The sequence below is a fragment of the Carcharodon carcharias genome, chromosome 4 (genome assembly GCF_017639515.1).
Source record: "Carcharodon carcharias isolate sCarCar2 chromosome 4, sCarCar2.pri, whole genome shotgun sequence".
In the NCBI taxonomy this organism is placed as follows: domain Eukaryota; kingdom Metazoa; phylum Chordata; class Chondrichthyes; order Lamniformes; family Lamnidae; genus Carcharodon; species Carcharodon carcharias.
Genome location: NC_054470.1, coordinates 189,665,530 through 189,682,115, shown reverse-complemented (window position 1 = coordinate 189,682,115; position 16,586 = coordinate 189,665,530). Strand labels below are relative to the sequence as shown.

The following is a 16,586-nucleotide window of genomic DNA, read 5'->3' as shown; positions in this document are numbered from 1 at the left end:
TTAATTGCGTTCAGCTTTTCTAAATGTCTTGTTATTTCTTCCTTAATAATGGACTCTAGCATTTTCCCAACGACAGATGTTAGGCTGACTGGCCTATAGTTTCCAGCTTTTTGTCTCTCTCCCTTCTTGAACAGGGGTGTCACATTAACAGTTTTCCAACCCGGTGGGACCCTCCTAGAATCCAGTGAGTTCTCGAACATTTCATCCAATGCCTCCATTAACTCTGTAGCCACTTCCTTTAGAACCCTTTGATGCAGGCCATCAGGTCCTGGCGACTTGTCTGCCTTTAGTCCCATTAGTTTGTCAAATACTTTGCCCCTCGTGATGGAGACTGTTGCAAGATCTTTCCTCCCATTAGCTCCTTAATTACCTGATATCTTTGGAATGTTTAATGTCCTCCACTGTGAAGACCGATGCAAACTATTGGCTTAAATTATATGCCATTTCCCTGTTTCCTGTTATCAATTCTCCATTCACATCCTCCAAGGGTCCCATGCTCACTTTAGTTACTCTTTCTTTTTATATACCCATTGAAGCTCTTGCTGTTTGTTTTTATATTTCTTGCCAAATTGCTTTCATTATCAATTTTCTCCTTATAGGTTTTTAGTCACCTGCTGGTTCCTAAAAAAAATTCCCAATCCTCTGGCCTACCACTAGTTTTCGCAGCTTTGTATGCCTTAGTTTTTGATTGGATACTCTCCTTGACTGCCATTGTTAACCACAGGTGGTTCATCCTTCTCATAGAGTCCTTCTTTTTGACTGGGATAAATTGCTGAGCGTTATGAAATATCTGCCGCTGCTCATCCACTGACTTTCCCCTTAGTCTATTTTCCCAGCCTGCTTTAGACAACTCTTTCTTCATACCTCTGTAATTGCCCTTATTTAAGTTGAGGACACTGGTTTGAAACCTGAGTTGCTCAATCTCGAACTGAATTTGAAATTCTACCATGTTGTGATCGCTACCCCCTAGAGGATCCTTAATTATGAGATCTCTTATTAATCCTACCTCATTACACATTACTAGATCTAAAATAGCCTGTTCCTGGGTAGGTTCTGCAACATATTGCTCTAAGAAACAATCCCTGATGCACTCTACAAATTCATCTTCCATGTTATCCCTGCCAACCTGATTTGTCCAGTCAATATGCAGATTAAAATCACTCATGACAATTGTAGCACCCTTCTTACATGTCCCCATAATTTCTTGATTTATACTTTGTCCTACAATGAGGCAACTCTTCTGGGGCCTATAGATGACCCCACCTGTGACTTCTTCCCCTTGCTATTCCTTATTTCTACCCACACTGATTTCACATCACGATATATGGCAACTATATCACTACACTAATACATTCCTTTATTAACAAAGCTACCCCACCTCCTTTTCCTTTTTGCCTGTTTTTCCAGAATGTCAAATACCCTTGAATATTGAGGTCCCAGTCTTGGTCACCCTGCAACCACATCTCTGTAATAGCTATCAAGTCGTATCCATTTATTTCTATTTGTGCTGTCAGCTCACCTATCTTGTTAGAAATGCTGCGTGCGATCAGAAAAAGAGCCTTAAGCTTTGACTTTTTACCATTATTACTCACTCTGGTTCTAATTTCTGCTGCACTCTTCGGCTCGTATTTTCTGCACCTTCCTGTCACACTTTGATTATCATTCACCTCTTCACTACCCTGCACCTCTGCCCTCTCATTTCTTTTTGATTTTTTAATCTTCCTTTCAATTGAACTCTCCCCCCCACAGCTTAAAGTCCTATCTACAATGGTTACTGTGTAGGAGGCGGCAATTTGGCCCATCATGTTTGCACCAGCTCTCTGAGGATTTTAACTTGGTGTCAATCTCCTGCCTTTTCCCTGTAACCTTGTACATTGTTTCTATTTAAATAATCATCCAGTGCCCTCTTGAATGCCTCACCTGAACCTGCCTCCACCATACTTTCAGGTAGTGCATTCCAAACTCTTAATTACTCGCTGTGTGAAAAAGTTTTTTCTCACCTCACATTTGCTTCTTTTGCAAAACACTTTAAAACTGTGCCCTCTGGTTTTTGATCCGTTTACAGCAGGAACAGTCGATTCTGTCCTTGAATCCTTTGACACATCCTTTTTCTCCAGTGCTGCAATACTCTCCTTAATCAAAAACACCATCCTCCTCCTTTTACCCCTTTCCTATCTTTTCTGACCATCACCTGTAACCAGGATATTTAACACTCAGATCTGCCCTTCCTTAAGCCAGGTCCCTGTTATCACCACAACATCATAATCTCACTAGGCAATCTATGCCTGTAACTCCCCAATTTTATTAACTCTACTGTGTGCATTCACATACATGCAGTGTAACCTTGATCTAGACTTCATTACTTGCTCCCTTACTCTGACTCCATCTGATAACTTATTCTCTATTTCAGTGCTACCTGCCTCTCCCAGCATTTCATTCACCCTGGTGTTACTTTCTGATATTCTCTCTCGGTTCCCACACCCCTGCTGTGTTAGTTTAAACCCTCCCTAACAGCAGTAGCAAAACGCCTCACATGGAACTCCATTCCGGCTCTGTTCAGATGCAACCCATTCGGTTTGTACAGGTGCCACTTCCCCCAGAGCCAGTTCCAGTGTCCCAGGAACCTAAAGCCCTCCCTCCTGCATCATCTTTCTAGCCACGCATTCATCTGTCTTATATTCCTATTTTTATACTCACTTGCATGTGACATTAGAAGTAATCCGGAGATTACCACTTCAGAGGTCTTGCTTGCTAATTTTCTACCTAGCTCCCTAAATTCTGATTGCAGGACCACATCGCCCTTCCTACCTATGTGTTAGTACCAATGTAGACCACGACCTCTGGTTGTTTGCCCTCCTCCACAAGAATGTCCCGAGCACCAGGGAGAAACAAACCATCCTGGATTCATGTTGACAGCTGCAGAAATGCCTGTCTGTTCCCATAACTAAAGAATCCCCTATTAGTACTGCCCTTCTACTCCTCTTCCTCCCCTCCTATACAGCTGGGCCATCCGTGGTGCCACGGGTTTAGCTCTTGCTGCACTCCTCCAAGGATCCATCGCCCTCAAGTAACCGGAATGGAAAACCAGTTAGTGAGCGGGACTTATGGGTACTCCTGCACCTGTCTGTTTCTCTTGGACTGCCTGGCGATCACCCATTCCCTATCTGCCTGCTTGCCCCTAACTTGCGATGTAACCAGCTCTCTGAATGTGCTATCCACGTAGTTCTCTGCCTCACGGATGCACCTCAGTGACTCCAGCTGCTGCTCAAGCTCTGAAACACAGAGCTTAAGCTTGTGCAGCTGGTGACAATTCCTGCACATGGGCTCGTCTGGGTCCATGGCTCCCCACTTGCCACAGGACGGGCATTCCACTTGGCTGAGCTGTCCTGTCATTCCTTAACTTTAAAATTATAAATCACTTTTTTTACTTTAACTTTAGTTACTTTTACTTACTTTAACTTACTCTTGTACTATTAACTATAAATTAAGGTTAAACTGGAGACGAGTAGAAAGTAAAAATTCTTCACCCTTCACAAATCAGCTCCCCCTCCTGTGCCTATAAACTCTTTCTTTCCCAGTGCTAGTTTGGAAATTTACATTTTGGTATCCTTATTTCATGGCTGATCTATTTGTGTTTCGAGTTCCATATTCCCATCTACCCCGATAACCTTTGATTCCCTTGCCTAACAAGAATCTATCTACCTCTGCCTTAAAAATATTCAGTGACCCCGCATCCACCACCTTCTGAGGCAGAGAATTCCAAAGTCGCACACCTTTCAGAGAAAAAAATTCTCCTCATCTTTGACCTGTAAGGGTGCCCCCTAATTTTAAAACAGTGCCCCTTAGTTCTGGACTCACCCACAAGAGGAAACATCCTTCCCATGTCCAACTTGTCAAGGCTATTCAGGATTTTATACACTTCAATCAAGTCATCCCTCACTCTTCTAAACTCCAGTGGAAACAAACCCAGTCTGTCCAACCTTTCCTCATAAAACAACTCACTCATTCCACGTATCAATCTAGTAAACCTCCTTTGAACCACCTCCAATGAGTTTACATCCTTCCTTAAATAAGGAGACCAAAACTACTCTCTATTCAAGGTATGGTCTCACCAATGCCCTGTATAACTCAAGCATAACATCCTTACTTTTATGTTCAATTCCTCTCATAATAAAGGATAGCTTCTATTAGCCCCCTTGATTACATGCCGTACCTGCATACTAACTTTGTGACTCAAAATTGAAAATATCACCTGAAAAATGGAAAAATGTTACACCAGCACTGTTGCGAGTACTCCTCCGAGGTTGGGGCTCAAGGGTATTATTTGACAGAATGGAAGGAATTTTGTGCTATTTATGATATTTCAGGTGTTTAGCAGAGACTGTTTGTTTACTTGTCTCTCCTAGCCCCTCCCCCTCACCAGCCTTTCTATAGCGGAAAACTGGAGGCAGAATTTGCCTGGGATCACTTGTGCTCGTCCCCCATTGGATGATTTCAGAACATGATGTGTGATCTTTTGTGCAGAAATAACATTTGTCTGAAGAAAGCCCAAAAGTGGATTGCTAACAGTTGCAGCACTAAAGGAAACCATGCAATGTGTGCCATAGCTGAATTTTCAACTTATGTAATCAAAGACTATTTTCTTGCTTGTAAGAAATACAATTCATACCTGTATTAATGATAATTCTGATATACATTATCAATTAAATTATATTTGCATTTTTGTTGTGATATTCACCCTTTTATAAGCAATGATCCTAATGGGGGTCGTCATGCAAGAAAGTGTATGTGTGTCTGTATTAGATTTTGTTTTTGTAAGCGTAAACCATATGCCATCCTAAAGATTTTTCGTGGTTTATCAATTGCAATTTAACTTGAGGTTCATTATGCTATCAGTAGGGGTATAGAATACTGCCTTTTATTTTCAGTAGTTGCCACTCTCGAGTTTTAAGTTTATAAAAGCTTTAGAGTTTACTTGAGTTCAGTCTTATACCTATTATATAAGGGGAGGATAGACCTTGTTTTCGTTCCCTCAGTCCCTTTGATGACGGGTTCATTGTAAAATGCTGGTTTCTCTTATTGATCATTGCAGCTGCAGCTTTGATCACAGAGCAGTGTTGTGAACATTGAGCAGGATTTTACGGATAGCAGGGTTTCCCCACATCACCGCCCCCAGCCCTTACTTTGATGATGGGCTCATCGTAAAGTGCTGGTTTCTCTTATTGATCATCACAGCTGCGGCCTTGAACACAGAGGTGCTATGAACATTGGGCAGGATTTTATAGATAGTAGGGATAAAACTGCATTAATGTCAGTACAGAATATTTAGCACTATTGAGAATGAAGCATAATTCATCAACTTATTAAGTATGCTCAGTTCGTATCAAAGCCACGTCATCCTTTAAGTTGGCAAAATAAAATCCTCACAGCAAACTGACTTTATTTACTCAGCAGGTCTGGCAGAAATCTGTTGAAGGGTCATTCAGACTCGAAACGTTAACTGCGCTCCTCTCCGCAGATGCTGCCAGACCTGCTGAGTTTTTCTAGGTATTTTTGTTTTTGTTTTGGATTTCCAGCATCCGCAGTTTTTTGCTTTTGACTTTATTTACTAACTGACAAGATCATGTTAATGATTAATATCACTTGTTTAAATTGCTCTTTTGTTCTACTGCCAGGTGCTCATTCTAAGGAACCATGGTCTAGTTGCTGTTGGTGAAACGATTGAGGAAGCTTTTTATTATATTCACAACCTGGTTGTAGCCTGTGAAATTCAGGTAGGAGTTTGTTACCTAACAGTCAAGTAATCTATTTCCTGTATTAAATATACACTAAATGTCAAACAAAAAGTTGTACATTGATATGAAAAACTGATTTTTTATTTAAAGATTACATGCTTACACCTTCTGTTATGCTAGCGATATGTGAAGCCACCCTACACGTGGTCTTAAAGCTTTCTTTGAAGCCCAGTGTTAATAAAGAAGCATTTAAGCATCATTCTGTTGTAATTTTGCTCAAAAGAATTTGTCCGAATGCTAATATCAATTTAGTGATAACATTGGCCTGTTGCTCCAAGGAACTCTAACAAGGCTTGACAGCCTTGTAGTACTGAAAGAAAAAATATTACACTAAAAGCTCCTCCAATGTGATGTGTAGCCTAAAAAACAATTATAAGTGAAGATAGTTTTTTGACACTTTAGTAGTGTTCACCTTCCTGCCTTTTACATCTTCTTCTTCTCCATTCACATTCACATAGGGGAGGCAGTGCTGTAGTGGTACATCTCCAGACTGATAATCCAGAGGCATAGGCTAAAACTCTGGGAACATGGATGCAAATCCCACCACAGCAGCTGATAAAATTTAAATCCAGTTAATAAATCTTGGAATTAAAAAGCAAGTCTCAGTAATAGTGACCATGGAACCATTGTCATAAAAAACGATCTGGTTTACTAATGTCCTTTAAGGAAGGAAATCTGATATCCTTTCCCATTCTGCTGAACATGTGACTCCAGACACACACACATGTGGCTGACTCTTAACTGCCCTCTGAAATGGCCTAGCAAGCCACTTAGTAGTATTAAACCGCTACAAAGCCTACAAAAAGGAATGAAACAGGACAGATCACCCAGCATCAACTGAGGCACTGGAAACGACAACAGCAAACGCAGCTCCATCAACCCTGTAAAGTCGTCCTTACTGACATCTGGGAGTCTTGTGCCTTCTGGAAGAGCTGTCCCACAAACTAGTCAAGCAACAGCTTGGCATAGTCATACTGAGGATCATTCCTCACAGATAATGCCCCAGACATCACCATCACCAGAGGTGGCAACACAGTGGTATACAGTCGGGAGGGAATTCTCAACACCAACTCTGGATCCCATGAAGTCTCATGGCATCAGGTCAAACAAGGGCAAGGAAACCTTCTGCTGGTTATCCCCTCAGCTGATAAATCAGTACTCCTCCATGTTGAACACCAGTTGAAGAAAGCACTGAGGGTGGCTCGGGCCTAGAATGTTCTCTGCGAAGGAGAATTCAGTGTCCACCACCAACAGTGACTCGGTAGCACCACTACTGACTGAGCTCTGAAGGACATAGCTGCTAGATTGGGTCTGCGGGTGGTGAGGGAGCCAATAAGAGGGAAAAACCTACTTGATCTCATCCTCACCAATCTACCTGTCGCAGATGCATCTGTCCATGACAGTTTTGATAGGAGTGACCACTACACAGTCCTTTTGGAGATGATGCCCCATCTTCACACAACGCCGTGTTGTGTGGTACGACCACTGTATTAAATGGGATAGATTTCAAGCAGATCTATCAACTCAAAACTGGGCACCCATGAGGTGCCGTGGGGCAGCAGCAGTAGAATTGTACTCGACCACAATCTGTAACCTCATGGCCTAGCATATGCCTCACTCTAGTATTACCATCAAGCCAGGGGATCAACCCTGGTTCAATGAAGAGTGCAAGAGGGCATGCCAGGAGAAGCATCAGGCATGCCTAAAAATGAGGTGTCAACCTGGTGAAGCTACAACACAGGACTGCTTGCATGACAGACAATGAAAGCAGCATGTGATAGACAGAGCTAAGCGATCCCAACAATCAGTCCTAAGCTCTGCAGTCCTGCCACATCCAGTCATGAATGGTGGTGGACAATTAAACGATTCACTGGAGAGGAGCCTCCACAAATATCCCCATGCTTAATGATGGGGGAGCCTAGCACATTGTGCAAAGACAAGGCTGAAACATTTATAGCCATCTTCAGCCAGAGATGCTGACTTGCTGATCAATCTCTGCCTACTCCTGACATCCCCAGTATTACAGATGCCAGTCTTAAACCAATTCAATGCACCCCACGGGACATTAGGAAACGGCTGAAGACAATGGATATTGGAAAGACTATGGGCCCTAACATTCCAGCAGTAGTACTGAAGACGTCTGCTTCAGAACTAGCTGTGTCTTTAACCAATCTGTCCAACTACAATTACAATACTGGCATCTACCCGGCAGTGTGGAAAATTGCCAAGGTGTGTCCTATACACAAAAACAGGACAAATCCAACCAGGCCAATTACCGCCCTATCGGCCTACTTGCGATCAAGAGCAGTGTTATGGAAGGGGTTATCGACAATATTATTAAGCAGCACTTACTCAACAATAATCTGCTCGCTGGCACTCAGTTTGGCTTCTGCCAGGGCCACTCAGTACCTGACCTCAGTATAGCCTTAGTCCAAATGAGGACAAAAGAGGTGAGAGTGACTGCCCTGGACACCAAGGCAGCATTTGACTGAGTGTGGCGTCAAAGAGTCCAAGCAAAACTGGAGTCAATGGGAATCCCCGGGAAATATCTCTCCTCTGGTTGGAGGTAGATGGTTATGGTTGTTGGAGGTCAATTATCACAGTCCTCAGGACATCACTGCAGGAGTTCTTCAGGGTAGTGTCCTAGGCCCACCCATCTTCAGCTGCTTCGTCAATGACCTTCCTTCCATCATAACCATCGAACAGTTATGGTGCAGGAAGAGGCCATTCAGCCCATTGTGTCTGTGCTGACCAAAAGGAGATGAAGGAAACTTGCCAGTCATTTTAATCCCACTTTCCAACACCTGGTTAGTACCCATGTAGGTTACGGCATTTCAGCTGCAGATCCAGGTACCTTGCTAAATGAGTTGAGCGTTTCAGCCTCAACCATCAACTTAGCCAGTGAATTCCAGACACCCATCATCCTCTGGGTGAAAAATGTTTTCTTCATGTCCCTTCTAATCTTTCTACCAATCACCTTAAAATATGGCCCCTGGCAATTGACTCCCTCAGCTAGGGGAAACAAATCTGTCTTATCTACCCTATCGAGGCCCCTCATAATTTTGTACTCCTTAATTAGGCCACTCCTTGGCCTTCTTTGTTCTAAGGAAAGCAACCATAGCCTATCCAATCTCTCCTCCATAGCTGCAATTTTCAAGCCTTGGCAACATTCTTGTAAATCTCTTCTGTACTCTCTCCAGAGCAATCATGTCCTTCCTGTAATGTGGTGACTGGGACAATACACAAAATTACAGCTGTGGCCTAACCAGCATTTTATACTGTCCCATCAGTACATTTATGCTTTTGTATTCAATACCTCACCCAAAAAGGAAGGCATTCCATATGCTTTTTTGACCACCTTGTCCACCTGTCCTGCCACCTTCAAGGACCTGTGGACATACACTCCAAGGTGTCTCACTTCCTCAACTCCTTTCAATAACTTTCTGTTTATTGAGTATTCCCTTGCTTTGTTTACCCTCTCCAAAATCATTATCTCTCACTTTTCCAGATTAAATTCCATTTGCCACTTCTCCACCCACTCAACTAAACCACTGATTCATTCAGAATCGACCGCTGTCCTCTTCAATATAAACTGCACAGCCAATTTTTGTGTCATCTGCAAATTTTCCAATCATGCCACCCACATTTAAGCCTAAAGCAATATATACAATAAACAGCAAGGGCCCCAACACTAAGCCCTGTGGAGAACCACTGGAAACACTTTTCCATCCGCAAAAACATCCATCGACCACTACCCTTTATTTCCTGTCACTGAGCCAGTTTTGGATCCAACCTGCCACCTTCTACTGTATCCCATGAGATCTCAATTTCCTGACCAGTTTGCCATTTGGGACCTTGTCAAATGTCTTACTGAAATCCATATAGATAGCATCCACTGCACCACCCTCATCAATCCTCCTTGTTACTTCCTCAAAAAAATTTTATTTAATAGGACCTATCTTCCCCTAACAAAGCCATGCTGACTATCCCTGATCAATCTGTGCCTTTCTAAGTGACAGTTTGTCCTGTTTCTCAGAATTGAATGCAATAATTTGCTACCACTGAAGTCAGACTGACTGGTCTATAATTTTCTGGCCTATCCCTCGCACCCTTTTTAAATAATGGTACAACGTTTGCATACCTCCAATCCTCTGGGACCTCAAGTATACCTAGTGAGGGTTGGAAAATGATCCTCAGAGTATCCACTATTTCCTCCCAGGCTTCCTTTAACTGCCTGGGATACAAGCCATCTGGCCCTGGTGATTTATCCACCTTGAAGGATGCCAGTCCCTCCAGTACTTGCTCTCTCACTATGGTTATTGTATCTAACATTTCACACTCCTCCTCTTTAACTAGAACGTCTGCATCATCCCTCTCCTTAATGAAGACAGAGACGAAGTACTCGATGAGAACCTTGTCCACATGTCCTGCATCAACCCACAAGTTACCATGTACATTTTTGATAGGCCCTACCTTTCCCTTAGTTATTCTTTTGCTCTTAATGTACTGGTAAAACATCTTAGGATTTTCTTTGATTTAACCTGCAAATATTTTTTGTATCCTCTCTTTGCTTTCCTAATTCCCATTTTTACTTCACCCCTGTACTTTCTATACTCCCCTAGGCTTTCTACAGTATTAAGTCTTTTGTGACTGTCATGAGCTTTCTTTTTCTGCTTTATCTCGACCTGTATGCTTCTGGATAACCAGGGGCCTCTAAATTTGGCAATACCATCATTTTTCTTTGTGGGATCGTCTTCACTATGCCTGTAGAATCTCGCCTTGTGAATGTCTTGCACTGATTTGACACAGTTTTTCCTTTTAATAACTGTATCCAGTCCATTCTCACCAGCTCACCTCTCAGCTTTGTAAAATTTGTCTTCTCCCAACTTAGAACTATTACTCCTATTCTATCTTTGTATTTTTCCATAATGATCCTAAATCTAACTATATTTTGCTCATTATCTCAAAATGGCCCCCCACTGCTACTTCATAACATAGCAAGAACATAATACCAGAAGCGGGAGTAGGCAATTCAGCCTCTCGAGCCTGCCCCACCATTCAATACAATCATGGCTAATCTCATTTCAGCCTCAACTCCAATTTCCCATCCCCTCCCCATAACCTTTCAACTCATTACTAATTAAAAATCTGTCTATCTCCTCAAATTTATTCAGCGTCCCAGCGTCTGCGCTCTGAGGTAGTGAATTCCACAGATTCACAACCCTTTGAGAAAAGTAATTCCTCCTCATCTGATTTAAATCTATCACCCTTTAGCCTAAAACTATGTTCTCTCATTCTAGAATGTCCCACAAGGGGAAACATCCGCTCCACATCTTCTTTGTCTATCCCCTTTAGCATCTTTTATACCTCAATTAGATCTCCTCTCATTCTTCTAAACTCGAGCGAGTATAGGCCTAAACTGCTTACCTCATTAGATAAGCTCTGCATCTCTGGAATCAATCTAGTGAACCTCCTCTGAATCGCCTCCAATGCAACTACATCCTTCCTCAAGCAAGGAGACCAAAACTGTGCACAGTACTCCAGGTGCGGTCTCACCAATGCCTTGAACAGTTGCAGCAACACTTCCTTATTTTTATACTCTGTTCTGTTAGCAATAAATGCCAAAATTCCATTTGCCTTCCTTATTACCTGCTGTACCTGCATACTAGCTTTCAGCGATTCATGCACGAGGACACCCAGATCCCTCTGCACTGAAGCATTCTGAAGTTTCTCTCCATTTAAATAATAAGTTGCCTTTTTATTCTTCCAACCAAAATGGATAACCTCACACTTATCCACGTTAAACTCCATCTGCCACATTTTGACCTATTCACCTATCCTGAACATATCCTTTTGTAAATTTCTAATTTCTTCATTACAACTTACTTTCCCACCTATTTTGGTGTCATCTGCAAATTTAGTTATAGTACCTTCTATCCCTGAACCCAAGTCACTAATATAGATTATAAATAGTTGAGGCCCAAGGACCGAACCCTGCGGCACCCCACTAGTTACAGCTTGCCATCCAGAAAAAGACCCATTTATCCCGACTCTCTGCTTTCTGTTGGTTAGCCAATCCTCTATCCAAGCTAATATATTACCCCTAACTCTTAACTCTTTGTGATCTTGTGTATTAATCTTTTGTGTGGCACCTTATCAAAGGCCTTCTGGAAGTCCAGATATACTACATCTACAGGATCCCCATTATCCATTTTGCTTGTCACATCTTCAAAGAACTCTAGTCAAACACGATTTACTCTTCATAAAACCATGCTGACTCTGATGGATTGCATTTTGACTTTCCAAATGCCCCATTACTACTTCCTTAATAAAGGATTCCAACAATTTCAGGGAATTTTGGAATATTATTACCAATGCATCCACTATCTCTGCTGCCACTTCCTTTAAGACCCTGGGATGTAGGCCATCAGGTCCTGGGGACTTGTCACCCTTTAACCCCAATAGTTTGCTCAGCACTTTATTCTCCAGTGATGGTGGTTGTTCTGAGTTCCTCATTCTCTATACCCTCTGCTCTACCTGTTACTATTGGGGTCCTTCACTGTGAAAACTGAGGCAAAATATTGATTAAGTGTCTCTGCCATTTCTGCATTCTTCACTATTAACTCCCCAGTCTCATCCTGCAAGGGACCAACATTCGCTTTCCTTTTATGTACTTGTAGACGCTTTTGCTATCAGTTTTTAAATTTTGCGCTAGTTTTCTTTCATAATTTACCTTTGCTCTTTTTATTTTTTTTTTAGTAACCCTTTGTTGATCTTTAAAAGTTTCCCAATCTTCCAGCCTGCCACTGACCTTTGCAATTTGATATGCCTTAGCTTTTGCCTTTGTTATCTTTAACTTTCTTGCTTTGCCATGGATGCTTTTCCCCCTCTTACCATCTTTCTTCCTCTCCAGAATATATTTTACTTGGGAGAAATTGAATATCTCCTTAAATATTTCCCACTGTTCGTCAGCTGTCGTACCTTGTAGTCTTCCTGCCGAGTCCATTAGGGCCACATCTGCCTTCATGCCTCATTCACTTGCCCAGCTTCATTTCTTAAGACTAAATCTAGAATTGCGCCCCCTCTCGTTGGGCTTGTTATTTGCTGGCTAAAAATGTTCTCTTGAAGGCAGTTCAAGAATTTTGCGCCCGTTGTGCCCTTCACACTGTTGGTATCATGATTGATATTAGAGTAGTTGAAGTCCCCAATGATTACTGCCCTATTGTTTTTGCACTCAGAAATCGTGCTCTTCTAACTCTCACTATTTGGGGGTCTATAGTACACTCCTAGCAGCGTAGCTGCCCCTTTTTTATTTCTGAGCCCAATTTATATGGCTTCATTTGGTATTTCATCCCACCTCACAGCTGTAATTGATTCTTTAACCAATAATGCCTCACCCCCACCTTTTTTAACCCCCTCCCTATCCTATCTGAAAACTCTATATCCAGGGATGGGGAACTGCCATTTTTCCCCCTCCTTAAGCCAAGTTGCAGTTATAGTGGTGATATGCTGCCGTGTGTCAACCTGTGCCCTCAGCTCATCAACTTTAATTACTATGCTCCTTGCATTTACATTTTAACACTGCCAAATTCCTGTGCTGTGCACTTTTTAGCCTGTGCTGCTTCTGTCTTTGAGTTACTCACTAATTATCCACCTCCCATTCCCTGCTCTGAATTTGCCTTCAGGTTCCCATCCCTCTGCCGATCTAGTTTAAATCCCCCCACCAACAGCCCTAGCAAATCTTCCTGCGAGGATATTCGTCCTAGTCCTGTTCAGGTGTCGACCGTCCAGCTTGTACAGGTCCCACCTTCCCCAAAACTGGTCCCAATGCCTCAGAAATCTGGTACCCTCCCTCCAAACCAGCTTTCCAGCCACATGTTTATTCGCTCAATTCTCCTATTTCCATACTCGCACGTGGGGCGGCGGTAATAATCTTGAAATTACTGCTTTAGAGGTCCCGCTTTTCAATCGCCTTCCAACTACTTAAAGTCTGCTTTCAGGACCTCATCCCCTTTCCTACCCAAGTCATTGGTACCAACGTGACCTCTGGCTGTTCATCCTCCCCCAGAAGAATGTCCTGCAGCCAGTCCATGACATCCTTGACCCTGGCACCAGGAAGGCAACATACCATCCTGGAATCACTTCTACAACCATAGAAACACCTTTCTGTTCCTATCACTAACAAATTCTCTATTACTACTGCTATTCCCTTCTTCTATCTTCCTGTACAGCAAAGTTGCCTGTGGTGCCACGAACTTGGCACTGACTGCACTCCTTCAAGGAACCAATGCCCTCACCAGTATCCAAAACTGAAAACCAATTGGTGAGCAGGACACCAGGGGACTCCTGCAGTACATGCCTAATTTTCTTGGATTGCCTAGCAGTCACCCATTCCCTTTCTGCCTCCAGGCTCCTAAGCTGCAGTGTGACCACCTCTCTGAACATGCTATCCGTTTGCTCTCAGCCTCGTGAATGCGCCACAATGACTCCAGCCACTGTTCAAGCTACGAAAGCCAGAGCTCACGGTCCTGCAGCTGGTGGCACTTCCTGCACACGTGGTTGTCCAGGACGCTGGTAGCGTCCACAACTTCCTACATATTCCAAGATACGCATTCCACTCGACTGAGCTGCCCTGCCATAGCTTCAAATTACTTCCCTTGCGTCAACTTTATTTTACTTTGGTTTACTTAAGCAACTTGATTTTACCTGGCTTAGACTTAGCTTTATTTCCCTATTACTTGTGTTTCTTTCTTAAAAGAAGGGACTACTTACATTTAAAAAGAATGTGTTTTTCTAATTCTCAGTTACTTGATGACACTCCCTAACAGCAGTTTCTCACGAACCAATGAACTTATGTTTCTTCTGTGATGTTCGGTGCTGCTGATTGCCTGGCTTGGGGTCCTCCTCTCGCACTCTCTTCTAGGTGCCTGTCCCAGGGTCCTCTTCCCACACTCTCCTCTAGGTGCTGCTGACTGCCTGTCCCAGGATCCTCCTCTCACACTCTCCTCTAGGTGCTTCTGACTGTCTGGTTCATGGTCCTCCTCTTGCACTCACTTCTAGGTGCTGCTGACTGCCTGTCTCAGGGCCTTCCTCTTGCACTCCGTTTGCTGATGATTGCATAATGTTCAGCACTATTCGCAACTCCTCAGATACTGAAGCTGTCCATGCCCATGAGCAGGTCAGAGACTTGGAATTCTGTGGAGAGTGACTCACCTCATGACTCCCCAAAGCCATCTACAAGGCTAAAGTCCGGAGTGTGATGGAATACTCTCCACTTACCCTGATGAGTGCAATTCCAACAGCACTCAAGAAGCTTGACACCATCCACTGCCTCCAACATCCACTGTTGCACAGTGTCAGCAGTGTGTACCATCTACAAGATTCACTGCACCAAGTCTGCTTTGACAACACCTTCCAAACCCATGATCTCTACCAGCGTAGAAGGTCCAAGGACAGCAGATGTATGGGGACACCACCACCTGCAAGTTCTACACCAAGCCATACACCATCCTGACTTGGAACTATATTGCTATTCCTTCACTGTCACTGGGTCAAAATCATGGAACTCCCTTCCTAACAGCACTGTGGGTGTTCCTGCACCACATGGACTGCAGCGGTTCAAGAAGGTAGCGCAGTTAAGATGGGCAATAAAAATGCTGGCCTAGCTAGCGACACCCACATCCTGTGAAAGAATTTTTAAAAATTATTTGCCCTGTTAATGTTTTAACTTTCATTTTACTTTTTTTTTGTCTTTTCTAGCCCCTCTAACTTTAAAACGTGTTGCATTTTCCTGGTTCCAGTGTTTTATTTTAGAGATGCGGACTCGTTTTCAAAATGGACTTTGGTCAAAAATACTCCCATGGATTTTTTGTTAAAGCCAGAGTATTGATGATTGAAATAATTGTTTGTGTCAAGGGAGGTGACTCTGCCAAATCATTATATTGTTTAGTAGCCCCTCAGAACAATAATGTAATAATGTGCCTGCATGAGTACATTTCCCCAAGTCGGGTAAACCAACAATTTGTAAATATTAAAAATTTTGCTATTATAAACTTCTTTCGAAATGGGAATTGCCCCTTTATCATACTCTTTAAATCCCTAAGCTTCTTGTCCTTACGGTGAATAATTATGGCAGCTCTCCATAAATTATTCATTTTGACGTCTTGCTAATTTTCTCTCCTTCACCTCTCATTGGGATACAATTTCAGACTTGTTATCTCACTAAAAAGCCACTTCTGATATGTGCAGTTGGAAGGCTATTTATATGCAGGAGATGAAAACGTCACAGTTTAGATCAATCCTGGCATTGCTTGATATCTACCTGTGCCCTTCTGATGGGGTTTCTGCCGTGAGCCTAGCAATGTTGTCTAGCATAGCAGTAATTTCTAGCTTCCTGCAAATGAGAACAGCTAACTCAGCAAACCCCAAAAGTCAAACATGAAACCTTTATGGTCTGTCTCAGCTATTCACCTAGACAAATATCTCCACAAATTATTAGTTACATGTTATTGGCAAATTTCCTAGATGTGGGTTTCTGGCTTTAGTTTTTTTCATCAGTCTATGATACTCAATTTGCCACGTTAATAATTAGATCAATTTATCAGGCTTCAGGATGAATGAAAAGTAAAATACTCTACCAATTCCATTGTGAAAATTCACTTCTCAAAGAATACTCCTATATTTTGTTCTGGCTTGGCCATGCAAAGTACAATAGAGTGTGCCCTTGTCTACTAACCTGCCCACTATCCCAGGATATTTTCTCTGGCACTCCAGCTATTTGCCAACCTGAAA

The 16,586-nt window shown here is 42.6% G+C and overlaps 1 protein-coding gene across 10 annotated transcripts in view; it reads left to right on the top strand.

The window, feature by feature from the left end:
• Positions 1-16,586, top strand: part of add1 (adducin 1 (alpha)) — a 199,944-nt gene that overhangs the window by 100,551 nt on the left and 82,807 nt on the right. For all 10 annotated transcript variants that reach the window (XM_041186143.1, XM_041186142.1, XM_041186144.1 and 7 more), the window contains exon 8: positions 5,676-5,774. In XM_041186143.1, coding sequence (XP_041042077.1) covers positions 5,676-5,774 — 99 coding nt within the window. The remainder of the gene's footprint in view (positions 1-5,675; positions 5,775-16,586) is intronic.